At 36.0% G+C, this 16419-nt stretch overlaps 2 protein-coding genes across 3 annotated transcripts in view; one reads left to right on the forward strand and one right to left on the reverse strand.

Moving 5' to 3' along the window:
- LOC136043043 (ubiquitin carboxyl-terminal hydrolase 19-like) overlaps positions 1-15909 on the reverse strand; it is a 34640-nt gene extending 18731 nt beyond the window's left edge. For both annotated transcript variants that reach the window (XM_065727948.1, XM_065727949.1), the window contains exons 1-2: positions 15694-15909; positions 2823-3011 (exon numbers count right to left, since the gene is read on the reverse strand). In XM_065727948.1, the coding sequence (XP_065584020.1) occupies positions 2823-3004 (182 nt within the window). In that variant the 5' untranslated portion in view covers positions 3005-3011; positions 15694-15909. The remainder of the gene's footprint in view (positions 1-2822; positions 3012-15693) is intronic.
- The window catches only part of LOC136043044 (BLOC-1-related complex subunit 6-like), a 39212-nt gene continuing 38551 nt past the window's right edge, over positions 15759-16419 (forward strand). Inside the window, exon 1 of the mRNA XM_065727951.1 lies at positions 15759-15861. Coding sequence (XP_065584023.1) covers positions 15775-15861 — 87 coding nt within the window. The 5' untranslated portion in view covers positions 15759-15774. The remainder of the gene's footprint in view (positions 15862-16419) is intronic.

Below are 16419 nucleotides of genomic sequence, written 5' to 3' on the forward strand. Positions count from 1 at the left end.
TAAAGGACACATCTTTAAAATGAACTAATGTTTATTAATGTTGTCATGTCCCTCAATTATTATATCAGATCAAGTGCAACTCGAGATTAGATAAGCCCTGGACTATTCAACGTTTCCACTTCTCTACAACTGACATAGTCAAGATACCCCTGTTAAACTTTCCCATTAACAGATGCCGTCTTATCCAAAGACAAGAATCACGAGAGTATATTATCGCCGAATCAAAAACATTTATTGCAGACAGAAAATTAAATTAATTCTGAAATATCTTTCTTTATGTTCTTCTTTTTTTACTTCGATTCTTCCCAAAAAATAGGTCTAGTCTCCATCTTGAGGGCCATGGCGATGGTCATTTATCACGGTCATTTATCATGCACACACAGAGAGGGTTAAGGTTGGAAGGGGGAATTTGCCAAAGAGGCATAAACCGACATTAGTTTACTAATGTCGAAACAAAAATCAAAATAACACAAAAAAAAACCTCGAGTCCTTGTAGGTAGTCTATACGTCCCTTATTTCAACAATGGCTTTCAGACAAGTTTTCTTCTATACTTTAAAGGAAGTAGCAGAGCGAGCGAATAAAACTTAATGGAATCAGGTCAAATAAAAATTCCAGCATATTTCTGAAAGTTTCATTCACCTGGATCAACTAGTTTCTTTAAAATATTAAAGAAAGTTTGCATGAAAAATGATTTATTTACCATTAGCACCTTAAATGATTTTCACTCACTCGCATTTTGGGCAAAATTGTTATTTTGTGGCATAAAGTGGTACTTCGCTATGGCTTTGACTTAAAAGGGCGTTTAAACTTCTAATTCCTGTTCAAAAGAGTCACACCATGATAGACAATGATCAATGGTTTGATACGACCACCCTGAGAAAAAAAGGAGACAGAACAACTGTACTACCCATACTAAAAAGCAGTTTCCACCGGTTTTTAAAATGGGGAACTGTAAACCTCCGATTTTAGACTAAAGACTTAGACCATGACAAATCATTAGGCTATCTCAAAATTTACTTTAAAATCGGTGTTCTAAAGCGCAAAATAGAGGAAAAAAGCACTTTGCTGCGGCATGCTCTATTTCGCTATTAACAAAAATGTACTAGACATTTTAATTCCCTTTCAGATAAACTCTCTTGCTATTTTTTTGGATCCCTGGTTCAGTACCATCACCACTGGGAAAAAAGGAGACGCATCAGTGCTGCCCACACAAATGTGATTTTTTATCACCCATCGATCAGGAGATCTGTACCTGCGGTACACAGACCATTAGTGAAACACGTGGAAAGTTTTTTTTTGTTACGCTACCAGCCTTTCCAACCCAGAAATGGCACCAAAAATGCCATTTTTGGCACTATACAACACTTTATGATGGTGTTGTCAAGATGACTTTACAAAACACACATAGATAGAGGCCTTAGCTTCCAAATAAACTTCTAAACCGTTCTATAAGATGTTCTACTGCCATTATTTTCTCGTCTTATGGAATGGGGGGCTGAAAACCTCCAGCTTGATGTCTTCAATCATGATGATACCGATGGTGTCCTTTTCATTTTTATTCACCGGCATTTTTAATGCATTTCAAGCTCTTTTTCGGTATTTAATAAAATTATATTCGCGATGTGCGTTTACTTTAAAGGCAAACCGGAACAACAGTTACTATTATTGAATCAACTTTAAAAAAACAAAACATTTTTCTCACTGGACAGTTATTTTCGAAACACAGTTTGAACTTTCGTTTAATATGGGCCGTGCTTCGCTCATTGGTAGGCTGTAGCTACTGCTGCAACCATGATACGTCTAGAAGCACAATGTTAACAGCAAATTTTCAGGTAAATGCAAAATAAGCATTTTTTTTTTTATTTGAAGACTAACATTGATACTTTTACTGGCGGTAAACTTTTTTAACATTTTTTTTTCCTTAAAAAGGTCCATTGTTCCAATTAAAAAAAAGTACTTGAAATTGTCAGCTGATCAACAGTAAAAATCCAAATCAGTTATGTATGCATACTTTTGTTGTTGGATATCGACTTCAATCCAATCTACCTACCAGGTTTTTTCTTTAATCTTGCAAAAAAAAAGTCTAAGGTGGGCAAATTTCCTCAATAAATAGTCCTTATATTAATCTAAAATAATTGACTCATCCTAGTGGAAGGCTTACCTATTTTCGTTTGCAAAGGCAGAAAATAAGACAGAAAAGTATCCTAAATGACTCAAACACTGAATCTCAATACAAAAAATGTGTCATTTTTTTTCTAAATTTGCAGCTCTTTTAAGAAATGATCAGCATTAACCAATTAATTTTTTGTCCACTAATTATATTTGTGAGAAATTCCCTGGCATGTTTGACTTGAAACTTGAACCATTACCAAGAAAGTTAATCAGTGGTAACTTAAGTCTTGCACTTAAGATAAGGGCCGAAATATATACACAGCCATAAGCAAGGGTTGGAAAATTTCGCAATCGAAGGGGAAGGCTGATTTCTAATTTCTGTGTTTTCAAGCTAAATTGAACAGGCTATTTGGGTGGGTTTTTTTTTGCACATAGTGATTATTTTCCTAATCCTGGAGGGTGGTGTAGTCCGTTTTCTTCGCTCATTTTTTGCTATCTTCTAACATACAATATTGTTATTTTCGTTGGTTTTGAGTTTCTCTTTCTTTTATTTTAATATCTCCTATGATTTTTGTTTTTAATTCATTTTAATAGTACTGATTTATTGTTTTGGACAAGTGTCTTTTTTTAAATTTAGGGTCTATTTGCCTTGATTAAAATAACATTATACCACACTTGCGAGTTTCGTATTGGTAAAAGTAACACTTACCTAGTCTGAAACTTAATTTTAAAAGATGAGATGTCAAAATCAGCTTCAAATGTTTCTGGAAGCACATCTTTTATGTAAACTTCTACGGTGAGCTTACGCGAATGGTTGCGCTCAATTACAGAATGCTTCATATCACGCAATAATATTGGGCTGGATGGCCCTACATCAGTGAGGACAGTCATTATGATGCTGAAAAATTTAAATAAAATTGATGTATTATGTTTATAAAAAAAAATAAATGATGAACATATTCGTTTTTTCTAAGATGAGCATAATTTATTTGAACAGAGTTAGCTGACCTAAGTAAGTACTTTTTTAATAGAAGAAACAAAGTCAGATTTGCAGTTGCACATCCATATGAGATTAATATACCCAGGAATGCAGCCTTTGAAGAGCTTAGGAAAATTCTTTTGAATTGTAGAAGTAAATGTGACCCTTTGGTTGTGAAATTTAGAGGTAGGCACTGGCAGAAACCTAAATTGCTCAACAGATTCAATTGGTTATACCCTAAAAAAAAGTCTTTGGGGGTCATGTAGCGGGCTTAAAAAAGCACATACTCAGTCTCATTTACAAATCAGTATTGTGTGGCGTGGAAAGAGTATAAAACAACCAGAAACAATGTTAATAGACTCCCGAGGGGAAAATTTAATATAATAGAAATACAAATAATCAAACTTGGTACAGTTACAACAAAAAGATTTTGGAATTAAGTTCACAGAGATAAAACTAACCTTACTTCAAGCAATAAAAAATTTTATACATCCTTGCTATCAAATTGAAATCTCATCTGATTCTGAAAAGGATAATATTTTCGTTGAATACTCTTTTCTTGTTTTGTTGACCTGAATTATGCTACTTCTGTTACATCTACTTGCTTAGAAGTAAAGTTATGTATATACTACCAAACCTACATAATTCTTTTGATTACTCACCCTTCTCAGTAACTGAGTTGCACCCAAATTCACGAAATCTAGATTCTTCCGAACCATTAGATTTTGACAGGTTTCTAATATAATGTTAAAATATATTTCTGCTGAAATCGGTGAACCCCTTACTTATATCATTCATTTGTCTTTAACTGGTTGGCCATTTGGCCAACCATTTTTTCTCCCACAAAAATTGTCTTAATTAAAGCTCCAGTCCTGAAATATGATTAAGGTGTCTAAATGGCCAATACATTTTAAAGGAGATACCTAAAAAAAGTCATTTCAAGTATTCACATAGGCCTAGTCACATTTTCTTTACAAAATTTACTGTCCTTGCCAAGGAACCATTAGACCACTTTGCTTACCCTGAAAGTCTCACACTGAACAGAAAAAACATGCCTGAGCCATTTTGGGGCTTCAAGAATCAGTATAACCACCCTTTTTTTCGAAAGATTCTTTTCCTATTAAGTTTTTTTGGATCAGCATACTTGTCCTTTAAGCTACTAGATAATCCAAGACAGAAAAAATTTAGACCTAATCTTGGGCTACGCAAATCAGCACACAAGCTCTTTTATCAATGAAATCCCCATGTCTTTCTTCAAGTCCTGTAGTTCTAAGCTAATCCGAGAAAAAAAAAATTTGTTGGTTCATTTTCAGGTGGCATATGTAAATACATATGCCATCTCCATAAGATTTTTGTTTTATCAAGGTCTACCCGACACTGCCACTATGCTCTACAAGAGACAAAAACAAAAATTTGGGCCTATTTTTGGACATCCCAAATCAATGCAGCCGAAATTCGTCTCGAATTTGCATTCTGCATAGGGGTCTACCTGACCAAAATACTAATGAAAGTATTTTTCAAGCTGAACTAGAGAGACAGCAAAAGGAAGATAAGAAACAAACATTTCTGGGCATAGTCTACACTCCTTTTCAATACAAAAGAAAAAAGAAAAAAGATTTCCTTTGTCCCCTCATCAAACAGTTCGTGGTAACGAACTGTAGTAAGGAGCGACCCGGCTCAATAGTAACCAAAACTCTAAAAAATTGAATTTTGATATCAATAGCTACATCAAAAGAATCGCATTTTAATGCTGATTTTAAATGTAAAAGTTTCATCAAGTTTAGTCTTACCCATCAAAAGTTACGAGCCTGAGAAAATTTGCCTTATTTAAGAAAATAGGGGAAAACACCCCCTAAAAGTCGTAGTATCTTAACGAAAATGACACCATCAGATTCAGCGTATCAGAGAACCCTACTGTAGAAGTTTCAAGCTCCTATCTACAAAAATGTGGAATTTTGTATTTTTTGCCAGAAGACAAATCACGGGTGCGTGTTTATTTGTTTTTTTTTTGTTTTTTGTTGTTTTTTTTCCCAGGGGACATCGTATCGACCAAGTGGTCCTAGAATGTCGCAAGAGGGCTCATTCTAACGGAAATGAAAAGTTCTAGTGCCCTTTTTAAGTGACCAAAAAAATTGGAGGGCATCTAGGCCCCCTCCCACGCTCATTTTTTCCCAAAGTAAACAGATCAAAATTTTGAGATAGCCATTTTGTTCAGCATAGTCGAAAACCATAAAAACTATGTCTTTGGGGATGACTTACTCCCCCACAATCCCTGGGGGAGGGGCTGCAAGTTACAAACTTTGACCAGTGTTTACATATAGTAATGGTTATTGGGAAGTGTACAGACGTTTTCAGGGGGATTTTATTTTGTTTGGGGGTGGGGCTGAGGAGAGGGGGCTATGTTGGAGGATCTTTCCTTGGAGGAATCTGTCATGGGGGAAGAAAAATTCAATGAAAAGGGAGCAGGATTTTCTAGCATTACTATAAGAAAACAATGAAAAATAAACATGAAAACTTTTTTCAAATGAAAGGAAGGAGTAGCATTGAAACTTAAAACGAATAGATATTATTACGAATATGAGGGGTTCTAATAATACTTTAGCATAAGGAGCGAGGTATTTAGGAGGAGATAAATACCTCGCTCTTTATGCTAAAGTATTTTTAGTAATTTCAACTATTTATTCTACGGCCTTTCTGATTCAGGGGTCATTCTTAAAGAATTGGGACAAAACTTACGATTTAGTGTAAAGAGCGAAGTATTAACGAGGGTACAAACCCCCTCGTATACAAAATAAAAATATAAGGTTATGAAAGTTTGTTACGTAAGTTAATTCTTAAGTTACGTATATTTTTTACTAATAAAAACGTTCGTTAAAAATTAAAAGTTCTAGTTGCCTTTTTAAGTAACCGAAAAATTGGAGGGCAACTAGGCCTCCTTCTCTACCCCTTATTTCTCAAAATCGTCTGATCAAAACTAAGAGAAAGCCATTTAGCCAAAAAAGAATTAATATACAAATTTCATTTTAATAATTTATGTGCGGAGAGCCAAAACAAAACATGCATTAATTCAAAAACGTTCAGAAGTTAAATAAAAAAAACTAATTTTTTAGCTGAAAGTAAGGAGCGACATTAAAACTTAAAACGAACAGAAATTACTCCGTATATGAAATGGGTTGTCCCCTCCGCAATCCCTCGCTCTTTACGCTAAAGTTTGACTCTTTGCCAAAATTCTACTTTTTAAAACAATTAAAAGCTTTAGCGTAAAGAGCGAGGGATTGCGGAGGGGACAACCCATTTCATATACGGAGTAATTTCTGTTCGTTTTAAGTTTTAGTGTCGCTCCTTACTTTCAGCTAAAAATTTTTTTTTTTTTTTTATTTGATCTTCTGAAAGTTTAAATTCAATCATTAAGTATTGTTCTCAAGGAATTTCAATATGTATTTTTTATAAGTCTGATACATATTTTCTTGCTGTTTATCTCCATTCCTCTCCCAAGTTACAATTCAAGATTCATTTGCCATCCTTAAACCCTTGGAAAATTGCAGCTCAATCACCAAGATGTTCCTGTGATAATACACATATGCTACAGCCTGGATACACATGGTTTCACTGATTCTACTTTGCTCCCTGGGGCAGATTCTAGTCCAACTAGGTCACAAAATTCAAACAGATTGGAGACCAAATCTTCCCCTTTGCTCTCTACTGCAAAATCCAAATTCTAGGATTACTCTCCCCACACGACACTCCCTGGAAGTTTCATCTTAACTCCCAAAGCTGTCCCCAGGAAATTGCACACATGCTGGTTTGATCACCTGTCAACACATAGTATTTTTTGATTTACCAGCCATTTAACCATAAACAGATTGTAGGTCTCATAGATCCTCCTCCAAGTGGAATCACCCCTCCAGGCTCTATACCCTAAGTTAAAACTTGAGACCTACTTGGCCTCATGAAAAACTATTTGACTTTATTTCTGCTCATCTTTGGTTTAATGCGACACTTTTCTTTTCTCTCAAATACTCTTTTGAAACAAAAAGCAATAAAAAAAAAAAATCCTAAAAACCAAAAGATTAAAATTCTTCGTTACACATTGTCCATTGAAGCAAATAGACATTAATTTAAAGAAGCTTTCAAAGAAGTTTTTCAAAAAAATAATGAGCTGAATAAATCAAAGTTAATACTTTTTATGTCGTGGAGCCCTATTTTTCCAGAGTATTGACTTAGTGTCACCTGAAATGGCTTTTCTTTCCTTTGATTACTTAAAAAGAAAAAAACTTAAAAAGCTTTTTCTGCAAAAGACATTTTTCAAAGAAAAGTAAAGAGACACATCAAACCGAAGTTGAGCAGACATAAAATTAAATAATTTTCTAAGTGAAAAAACTACCAGAAATGACTTACTTGACTTGACTTAAGTCTCCTGCCGGGCAATGCTCGGCGTAGAGAGTGACGTCTGCCTCCTCCACCCACTTCAGTCCATGGCGAGTATTTGCTCTTCGCCCTGTCTGATGTTTGCCATCGCCAAGAACTCGGACAGGCTGTCGGACCAACGTTTCTTCGGTCGGCCGCGAGGTCGCTTCCAACCAACTTTGATAGGGTCGAAGTCATAGATCATCTTTGCGGGTAGATGTGGTGGCATTCCAAGCAGATGCCCGAACCATCGTAAGGCTCGCTCGGCTGCTTGAGTCGAAAACCAAGACTGCTTTGTGAGCTGCAGAAGCTTTTCATTGCTGACGAAGTCGGACCATCGTAGGCCCTCAATCCTCCTCAGGCTCTTTGCATGAAATACGTCTATTTTCTTGAGGGTTGCAGCTGATGCTTGCCATGTCTCAGCTCCGTAAAGCATCACAGAGCCGACTAGAGCGTTGAAGATCCGCAGTTTCGTTGTGCGACTGATATTTGGTTTTCGCCAGAGGTGACGATTCAGTCTACCCATGACAGAAGACACTTTAGATAATCTTGCCTGCAGCTCCATGGCTTCCAGCAGCTGCTCCATGGAGTCCGCCAGAATGGCCAAGTCATCGGCAAAATCGACATCTGAGTTGGTATGATCTCCGAATTTCAGCCCAAAGCTGAGACGTGAAGTGGTTTTTGTCATAACGTAATCTATGATGACATTGAAGAGCTCTGGGGCCACTGCACATCCTTGGCGCACCCCTGTCGTGATTTGAAAGAATAGGCTGCGCCGACCATTTACTTGTACACAGCTCTTCGTCCCATGGTGCAGCGCCTTGAGAAGTCTGCAATATTTCTCGGGTAGGCCAGTCAACTCTAGAATCCGCCAAAGAGCTTTTCGATCGACTGAGTCAAATGCAGCACGGAAGTCAACGAAGGCAATAAATGCTTTCTGTCGGAACTCTGTGGTCTTCTCTACTATTTGTCGAATCGTGAAAATCTGCCCGATGGTTGAACGATCCAACATAAAACCAGCTTGCTCTGGTCGCCGGATTTTCCGAATGATGCTCCGACATCGATCCAGCAGGACCATTGAAGACAGTTTGCCAGGGACTGACAGTAGGGTTATTCCCCGGTAGTTGGAGCAGTTGCTTCTCGAGCCTTTTCTCTTCCATAAGGGGATGATGACACCCTTCCGCCAATCCTCGGGAATTATCTCTGTTTGCCAGATTGTAGAGAACAGGGTGTGTAGAAACAGGAGCATTGCAGGACCTCCATATTTTAGCAGCTCTGAGTTTAAGCCACAGATACCAGCAGCTTTATTATTCTTGAGTCTTTTTACTGCATGTCCAATTTCTGAGGGGCTGAAAGGCTCATCTGGAGGAACATCTGTTCCAGGTCTTTGACTGTAAGGTTGGCTGGGACTATCATTAGGAGGCACAGACGGACCAGTATTGTTGAGGAGCGAACAAAAGTGGTCCTTCCACCGCTCAAGACAAGAACCTTCATCAGAGAGAAGTGCACCATCCCTGGACAGGACGGGACCCAAGGTGGGAGTTTTATTTTCAGTGAGGTCTTGGAGATGCTTGAATAGGCTGCCCATGTCTTTCTTTTTTGCAGCTAGCTCAATTTCATCGGCTTTCCTTGCAACAAACTGGGTTCTATCCCGGTGAATGAGTCTGTTCTGCACTCCATTGAGCCTCCGATATGTGGTCATGTGACTTCCCCAAGAAGTCTTGCCTTCCGTCTTTGCTCTATGACTTGCAGTGTTTCATTAGTTAGCCACGATTTCTTTGGATAACTCCTCTTTCCAAGCACTAGTTGCGCTGCTTCACTGAACGCTGCTATTAAGTGAGCCAAGGGCCTCGAAGCGAATCGATATCTTGATACTGTACTTCTGGCAAGTATCTGGTTCCTTTAGTTTCCCAATATCTGCAGCGACGGGTTTTCTTTTCGATCGTTGTGCATGGAGGCGAAGCTGAAGACCGGCGCACACAAGCCTATGGTCTGCGTTTCCAAGCTCTGCTGATCTGTAAGTTCTGCAGTTCTTCACCAATGATCTCCAGCGTTTGGAAATAATGACGTAGTCAATCGACGGCCGCAACCTCATGTGGCGGGTGGAGCCCACCCCGGGAATCTCAGTACCTAGATTTAACCTAGCTCTAATCAGATTCCAGGCCTAGGGTCAGTTGGGCAAGCTACCCTCCACCCGAAAATTAAGTGCTACGAAAAGTGACAATATAGCCTCGGACCCGAATTCCCTTTTAAGATCTCGACCATCGCGCGTCAATGGACATGCTGACGATGTCAGAAAGACTGACAGACTAAACCTTATGGACCGAAGGGGGCTACGAATAGCCACCTGGAATGTCTTGACTTTGAATACACCTGCGTCAAAGAACCTACTCTCTGAAGAACATCGCAAGAATAAAGTGTCAATTGCAGGTCTTACAGAAACACGTTTTACCGGAAGCGGAGAAGAGCGAATAGGTAACAGTGACTCATTGCTCTGGTCTGGAGGAAGCTCGAGAAGGAATGGTGTTGGCCTTGCACTAAATAGCCTTACCAGAAATAATTCCCAATAAACAAATGAAACTAAAAATGAACAGAAATTACAATAAATAATCAAGTCAAACTCAAAACAAGCAGAAACTACCAGAGACAGATAGAGCTAACACATCCAATGCCTTCTAAAAACCAGAATATAATTTATATTTTATTGAAAACAATTTTTATTTCATATTATGCGTTTTTATTTCTCATAACAAAAAAAAAAAAAATGTCATAGCCAAAATTGTTGAAAAGAACACTTGAATGTGGATTGACAGTTTAATATTTACTTAAATTCATTCCTGAAAGTCTTAGTAATTTTGGATTTAATAAAGTTATAAAAGAGAAAATGTGTTTTGTTTTCAGTAGAACGCAAATTATGCTCTGGTCTTTGAAGGCACAGGGGCTTTAGCCCTATTCCTATTTGTGGTAGTTTCTGCTTGTTTTAAGTTTATTCAGTTATTTATTTTGATTTCTGTTTGTTTTCAAGTTTTGAATTCTGTTTGTTTTGTTTTTGAGATTAGTTAACACTTCTTTTGTGGAAGTTTTTAAAAATTAATTTCTGTTCTTTTCCAATTGACAGAGTCTTTTCATTGGATGGAAAACAAATCTTTTAAATATATATATTTTTTAAATTTTCATTTCAAGAATCCTGATTGTCGCTTACTACTTTTATGTTGGACAATTTTCAATATTAGTTGGACTATAATACTTTGAACTGATAGTTAAGGGGAAGATATTCAGATATGGGTTGAGAACCTGCATAAACTCTGGGGTTCTACAGGGCTAATGGAATTCTAACCTTCATTGTGTTACAATCTTGAGTACGCACACATATTGATCAACTCCACTTTAGAGTAACTTTACCCATGCCCCCTCCCAGCCTTCTTCTGCCAACAAGTTACAACCCCAAGTAGCTCCCACAAGCCCCACCTTTTGAACAGTATTGCCAGAAGCAACTCTGAAAATCTAACAGAAATAGCTTTTCTGGGCAGAGGCCCAATGAAGTAACAATTTTGGTATTAGTGTTTAGTGCAGAATAGGACCTATAAGTAATCTAGACATTTTGCCTGGATCTATGCCAAAATTACTGGAGCTTAGTTTATGCTTTTTCAAGAATCGTTTGTATTAGTCTAAATTAATAAAATACACTAGGGTGCAATTCTAGTGATGGGCTCTTTTGAAGGAGAAACCATTACAACAAAAGAATATTACTGTACCGTTTGATTCCCTTGTTACTTTTTCAAAGTAAGGATAATTGATACCACAACAATTGCCCCTATCACTAATGGTACCACACATAGGCTAGCCCCATAATATAGGCCTATACAAAATTACATGACAACATTATAGCCTAGCAATAAAGTTATTACTTTACAATATGCAGAAAAACTGTATTAAACAAAATTCTTGTTTGCTTTCAGGTTATTTTTATTCATATTTTTAAATATATTTTTATTAATGCAGTGTGAGCTAGAATAAATCCGAACCCTGATTTGAAATTTTTTTTTCTTTGCTTAATTTGGTCCCAACATTGTTATGGAGTTGTTGTCACAATAAAAACTATTTGGTGTTTCTTTTGGTCATACAAGTAAAATTCTTCACAATCAAGAAAGTTACTTGGTTAAATTCAAAAAGATTACAGAGCATACAAATAAATAATGCAAATGCATCAAACAAATGTATGTTTATGTATGTTAAATGTACTTGGTTAAATTAAAAAAGATTACAGAACATACAAATAAATAATGCGAATGCACCAAATAAATGTATATTAAGCAGTAGACTGAGCTTAAAAAAAAAGGTAAAGGATACAGCATTAGACTTTACAGTCCCTACAGGCAGTGCTGATCTTTGTTTCTTGGCCATTCAGCCAGGAAGTGCAATGGGGGGGGCCAACAATCCTGTGCTTTTGCACACCCTTCCTGTTTACCTTCCCCAGATTTCTCCAGGTACCCATTTAGAGCTGGGTCAACTCTGGCTAAGCTTACAGAGTCACACCCATAACCCGCACCCCAAACTGAACAATTGGATACACTGGGATTCAAACCCACGTCCTCTCAGACATAGGATCCTGAATCCAGCGCACCAATCCACTCAGCCAGGACGGCTTAAAGATTCAGCTTTTACAATGGCCATTCACAATGAGTTGCTGTATACAACAGAAGTACATTGTCAACAAGCATTTGGGTAGGTGATGGTGATTCAAATAGGTAGAGCTTTTTTGCCAGTTCTGCCATTAATAATAAAGTGCATATCCCCATTCCACTTCCTTCAACTCCCACATCCATCATAGGAGACTAAAACCTGCAGTTCAACTATGCACTAATCCAACAGTCCTGTGGATCATGTCATTCAGTTGCATGGGATTTGAAAATAATGTCTTAGCAACTCAAAAAGTAAACCCTTAAATTGCCATTGTTGACACCTTATACAGGAAAATTACAACCTCTCTCATTGAACAACAAGAAAAAAATCACTTTTTACATAGGTAGCAGTGATATGTCCTCTTATTTTTCATTGAGGCACTGGAGCATCATAGAGAGTTGTTTAAGGACTTGTAAAATCTGGTTCTTACATATAATCTTTTTTATATATATTAGGACATAAAGTGCCAAATGGTACACTAAAAACACAAATTGGGTGACATTTTTGGAATGGAAAAACCTTGTCTGGACACATGGTCTTCATAGAGAGCTAATTGTGGACTCGTTTATAAACTTATTTTGTATATTTAATAACTCTTTGTAAATTTGACCTGGGAAACCAATCATAAAGTGCCACAAGGCACCCAAAAGTGCACTTTGGGTTGTTTTTTCATTAAAAAAAATATCAAAAAAGATATTGTCCAGTGAAAAACTCAGTAGATAAATTCCCTCCCACCCCTGTGGAAAAGTCTCTCCATAGAGAGTCCCCCTGGAAATTTTCATTACATTTGAAATAGCTATGGCATTTTTAATTTAAAGTATTTGGAAAAATGCATGGTTTATTAACTTCTGGTTGAACATTGTTTAATTAAAAATATCAAGAAAATCTGAACAATTCTTAGTAGCATTACAGTTGAGACCTTATACTACCTATAACTTGCCAGGGATGCCAATCAGAGAGGGAAAATTAAAGTTTGAATATTACCTTGCTCTTTGAAAAAAAAAAAAAACTAAATCTAGAAAATTATACATTTTTTTTGTACATCATGGTATATATACATTTCTGTAAGGGGGGAGGGGTACTGAAAATATGTGTATGTCTAATTCTTTTATTCTTTCACCAAGCAAAGCTTGGTCTCTTTGTGCTGCATGTTAAAATGATAACAATAGATAAAGAGTATGGGTAGGTAACACTTAGAAGTGAGCATAAAATTTCAAAATTGTGAGAAAAACATACATATATTATTTGGATTTACATTATCCTACTTGCAGCAAACATTTTGCAAAGCATGCTGATGCAGAGATAAATGCCACACAAGTAGTACTAGTATTATCAAAAATGCAACTAATAACAGCAATAAACCTCATTACATTTATGACAATTCTTTTTTGAAACTGGTTAAAAAAAAATATTTAGAAAAATGAAAATAGTAAAAAAAATCAGCATGGTATTGTACACAGAGGCAGTTCTACATTTATGGTTTAGTTTTTGAATCCAACCACAAGGAATAGGACATTGTCAGTACTTATTAGGCATTTAAATTACAAATGACAGAATTTGGAGCTATATTGGAGTTTTGATTTAAATATTGGAAGTAAAAAATTAAAATACTTAAATGATTCCTGAAGCTGACCTCCTCCCCTACTAACCTCTTTAACTAAACTAAAACCAATTTGCCATATCTAGTTGCAGTATGAGTATTATTGTAAAAAAACACCAAGTTTTATTTTCTTTTTTGATGATTTCCTTTTAATTTTTTTTCAATAAAAACATTTCCTTGTTTTAATGATTTTTTTTTCTTTTCAGTGATACCATTTTTGTTCTATTTGTGGATATAGAGGATTTATTCATATCAATTTTTGAAAGTTTTAAAACAAGAAAATCTTATCTTGAAGTGATAGATTTTAGGAAGTAAAAGACCCCTAAGCATCAGAAAAAGTCAACTTAAGCAAACATGGTAAAACAGGAATTATAATGCTTTTCCATAAACTTGTTTTACCCCTGTTTTTTGTGTTTTATATTAAAAACAAGAGTGGATTAATTTATAAAAAAAATATCTGCTCAGAGTAAAGAACAAATTTGAAACTTAAAACAAGCAACAGTTTAAAAGTTATTTAATATTTTTCTCCCAATTATTAGGGGGGCAACTGCTCCCTAAACAATGGTACTGCCCCCAGGGTAAATCCTATGTATTCAGAAATAAAAACTGAAAATCAGTAGCCTATGTATAGAAAAACTACAAAAAACAAAACCTCTTGTTAAAATTCTCTATGTGCCACAGTATGTAGTCTGTACATGCCACAGCAGAATACCAGTTTTGTGCTTACCATGGGGTAACTCCAGCAGTGTCTGCTTTACCCTGTACATAGGAGAAGTCTCTGGGATTGGTATTTATTTTAATTTTTTTTTCTTTATAGGCTAATATTAAAAGTTAACACCAAGTTTCAAATAACAGGAAAAAAATTATAATTTCAATTAGCATCAGAGGGAGTCAAAAAGCAAACTTTTGATCACTTGCAGGCCTTAGTGTGTTTCTTACACAAGCTTAATAGGTCAAATTTGGAATGATAGTAAAGTGAAGGGGTCAGCTCCAGAAAGCTTCAACAGTCCAGCAAAGATGTAGATTCCTTTGACTTTGTTAATGTTATCTTTTTTGGTGAGTCATATGAATAGTTAGATAAGCTCAGGCAACAAGGATATTGTGAATAAACAGAATTTTAATTGTGAAAATCAGGCACCCTATGATACACAAGGCCTTGTTGATTGTATTTGGTATTGTATGCTACAGCACAGCACTCACTTAACTCTATGTTTAGCTTCTTTTCTTCATGCAGGTATTTTTGAAGACCATATTTCCATGATGTACAAGTAACAATTTAATAGTGATAAATCCTTTTATTAGACAGTGAAAACTATGAATCATACTATTAGATTGATTAGAAACACTCTATTCTCTCTACAGAACCACACACATCTCTCATCACTAAGCCAGATGTGATGGGGGTGTTGAAGTTACCCTGTTTAACTCTATTTGTCTAACTTTTCTCACTCTGTAACATTTACATGATGTTATTGAATGACAATTTAAGCAGTGAAAAACAATGGACAAATACATTATTTAGGGCATAAATTTGGACCTTGGTCTCTCTATGTTTAACTATTAGGGGATTAAGTACATTAATGCACTTTTAGGAACACATAAACTAAGTATTTTAGAATTTTTTTAAAAGGTTTTCAGAAATTTACAGTGTTTCCTGGAGAGACCAACTGCAAAATTAGAACTGAAATTTGGTTATATTGTCAAAATAACTATTATTATACTGGGAAATGGGCTATTGTTGACTGGGAAATCCAAATGGTACTAGCCTTGCACAGGTTACTCTTCTGTTACTAGTGTTTCTATTTATTGAATCCACAGAATAGCCTAAAATACTATCAACACTAACGCATATGATAAATTTTATAGGGATCCAATACTAAGCGACCAACTAGAATCTTTTTCATAGCTTACCTGTTTTAGCAGCTTCAATTAAGCTGGCAATATGCCTAGAAGGATGAGTCAAAAGTCAAGACAAATTTCACCGACTTCTTCATGAAATGTTGTTTTCTACTATGTGCTGCCTCTTTTAAAGTGTTTGCTATAGACATGGAAAATACCAATTCTGGGAAGTCTAAAATTGTGAGTCATCCCTAGGAGTCTAATTCTAACTGCAGTAACTGTTTCTTCTCGTAGGAAAAACAATAGTTTCGTGTTTATATTAAATGAAGGAAGTTGCAAATCCCTTTATCATCTTTAATTTTTAGTTTCATTTAATAATATAGATAGCATAGTGGTATATTTTTATAGATCCCAGTCAGAGTTGCCACTAAGAGTAAATAAAATCACCATTGTCATTCGCGAAAAATAAAAGACAAAGAAGGGGTGAAAAACTTAGTATAACAAATATGTCCACATCTATCAAGTAAAGCAATTAGGATAGTGCTATTGAGCCTACGTCTTGTAACTGGTGGCAAGTTGCACTTTATCAGACACTATCATAATTATCCTTATTATTTTTAGGCCTCATGTAGTAAGGTTCACTGGAATAGAAAGAGCATTTTCCCTTGAAAATGCAAAAGATTTCATTTGAAAAAGTTAGAATTCGCCTGTTTCTATACATGTCCTAACTTCTACGGGAGTCCAACATCAAAGCAATCATTTTGACAGCTGAGTAAAAAGGTTTCAACACTGGTATTT

This window comes from Artemia franciscana, unplaced genomic scaffold, assembly GCF_032884065.1.
Source record: "Artemia franciscana unplaced genomic scaffold, ASM3288406v1 Scaffold_289, whole genome shotgun sequence".
NCBI classification, from domain to species: Eukaryota; Metazoa; Arthropoda; class Branchiopoda; order Anostraca; family Artemiidae; genus Artemia; species Artemia franciscana.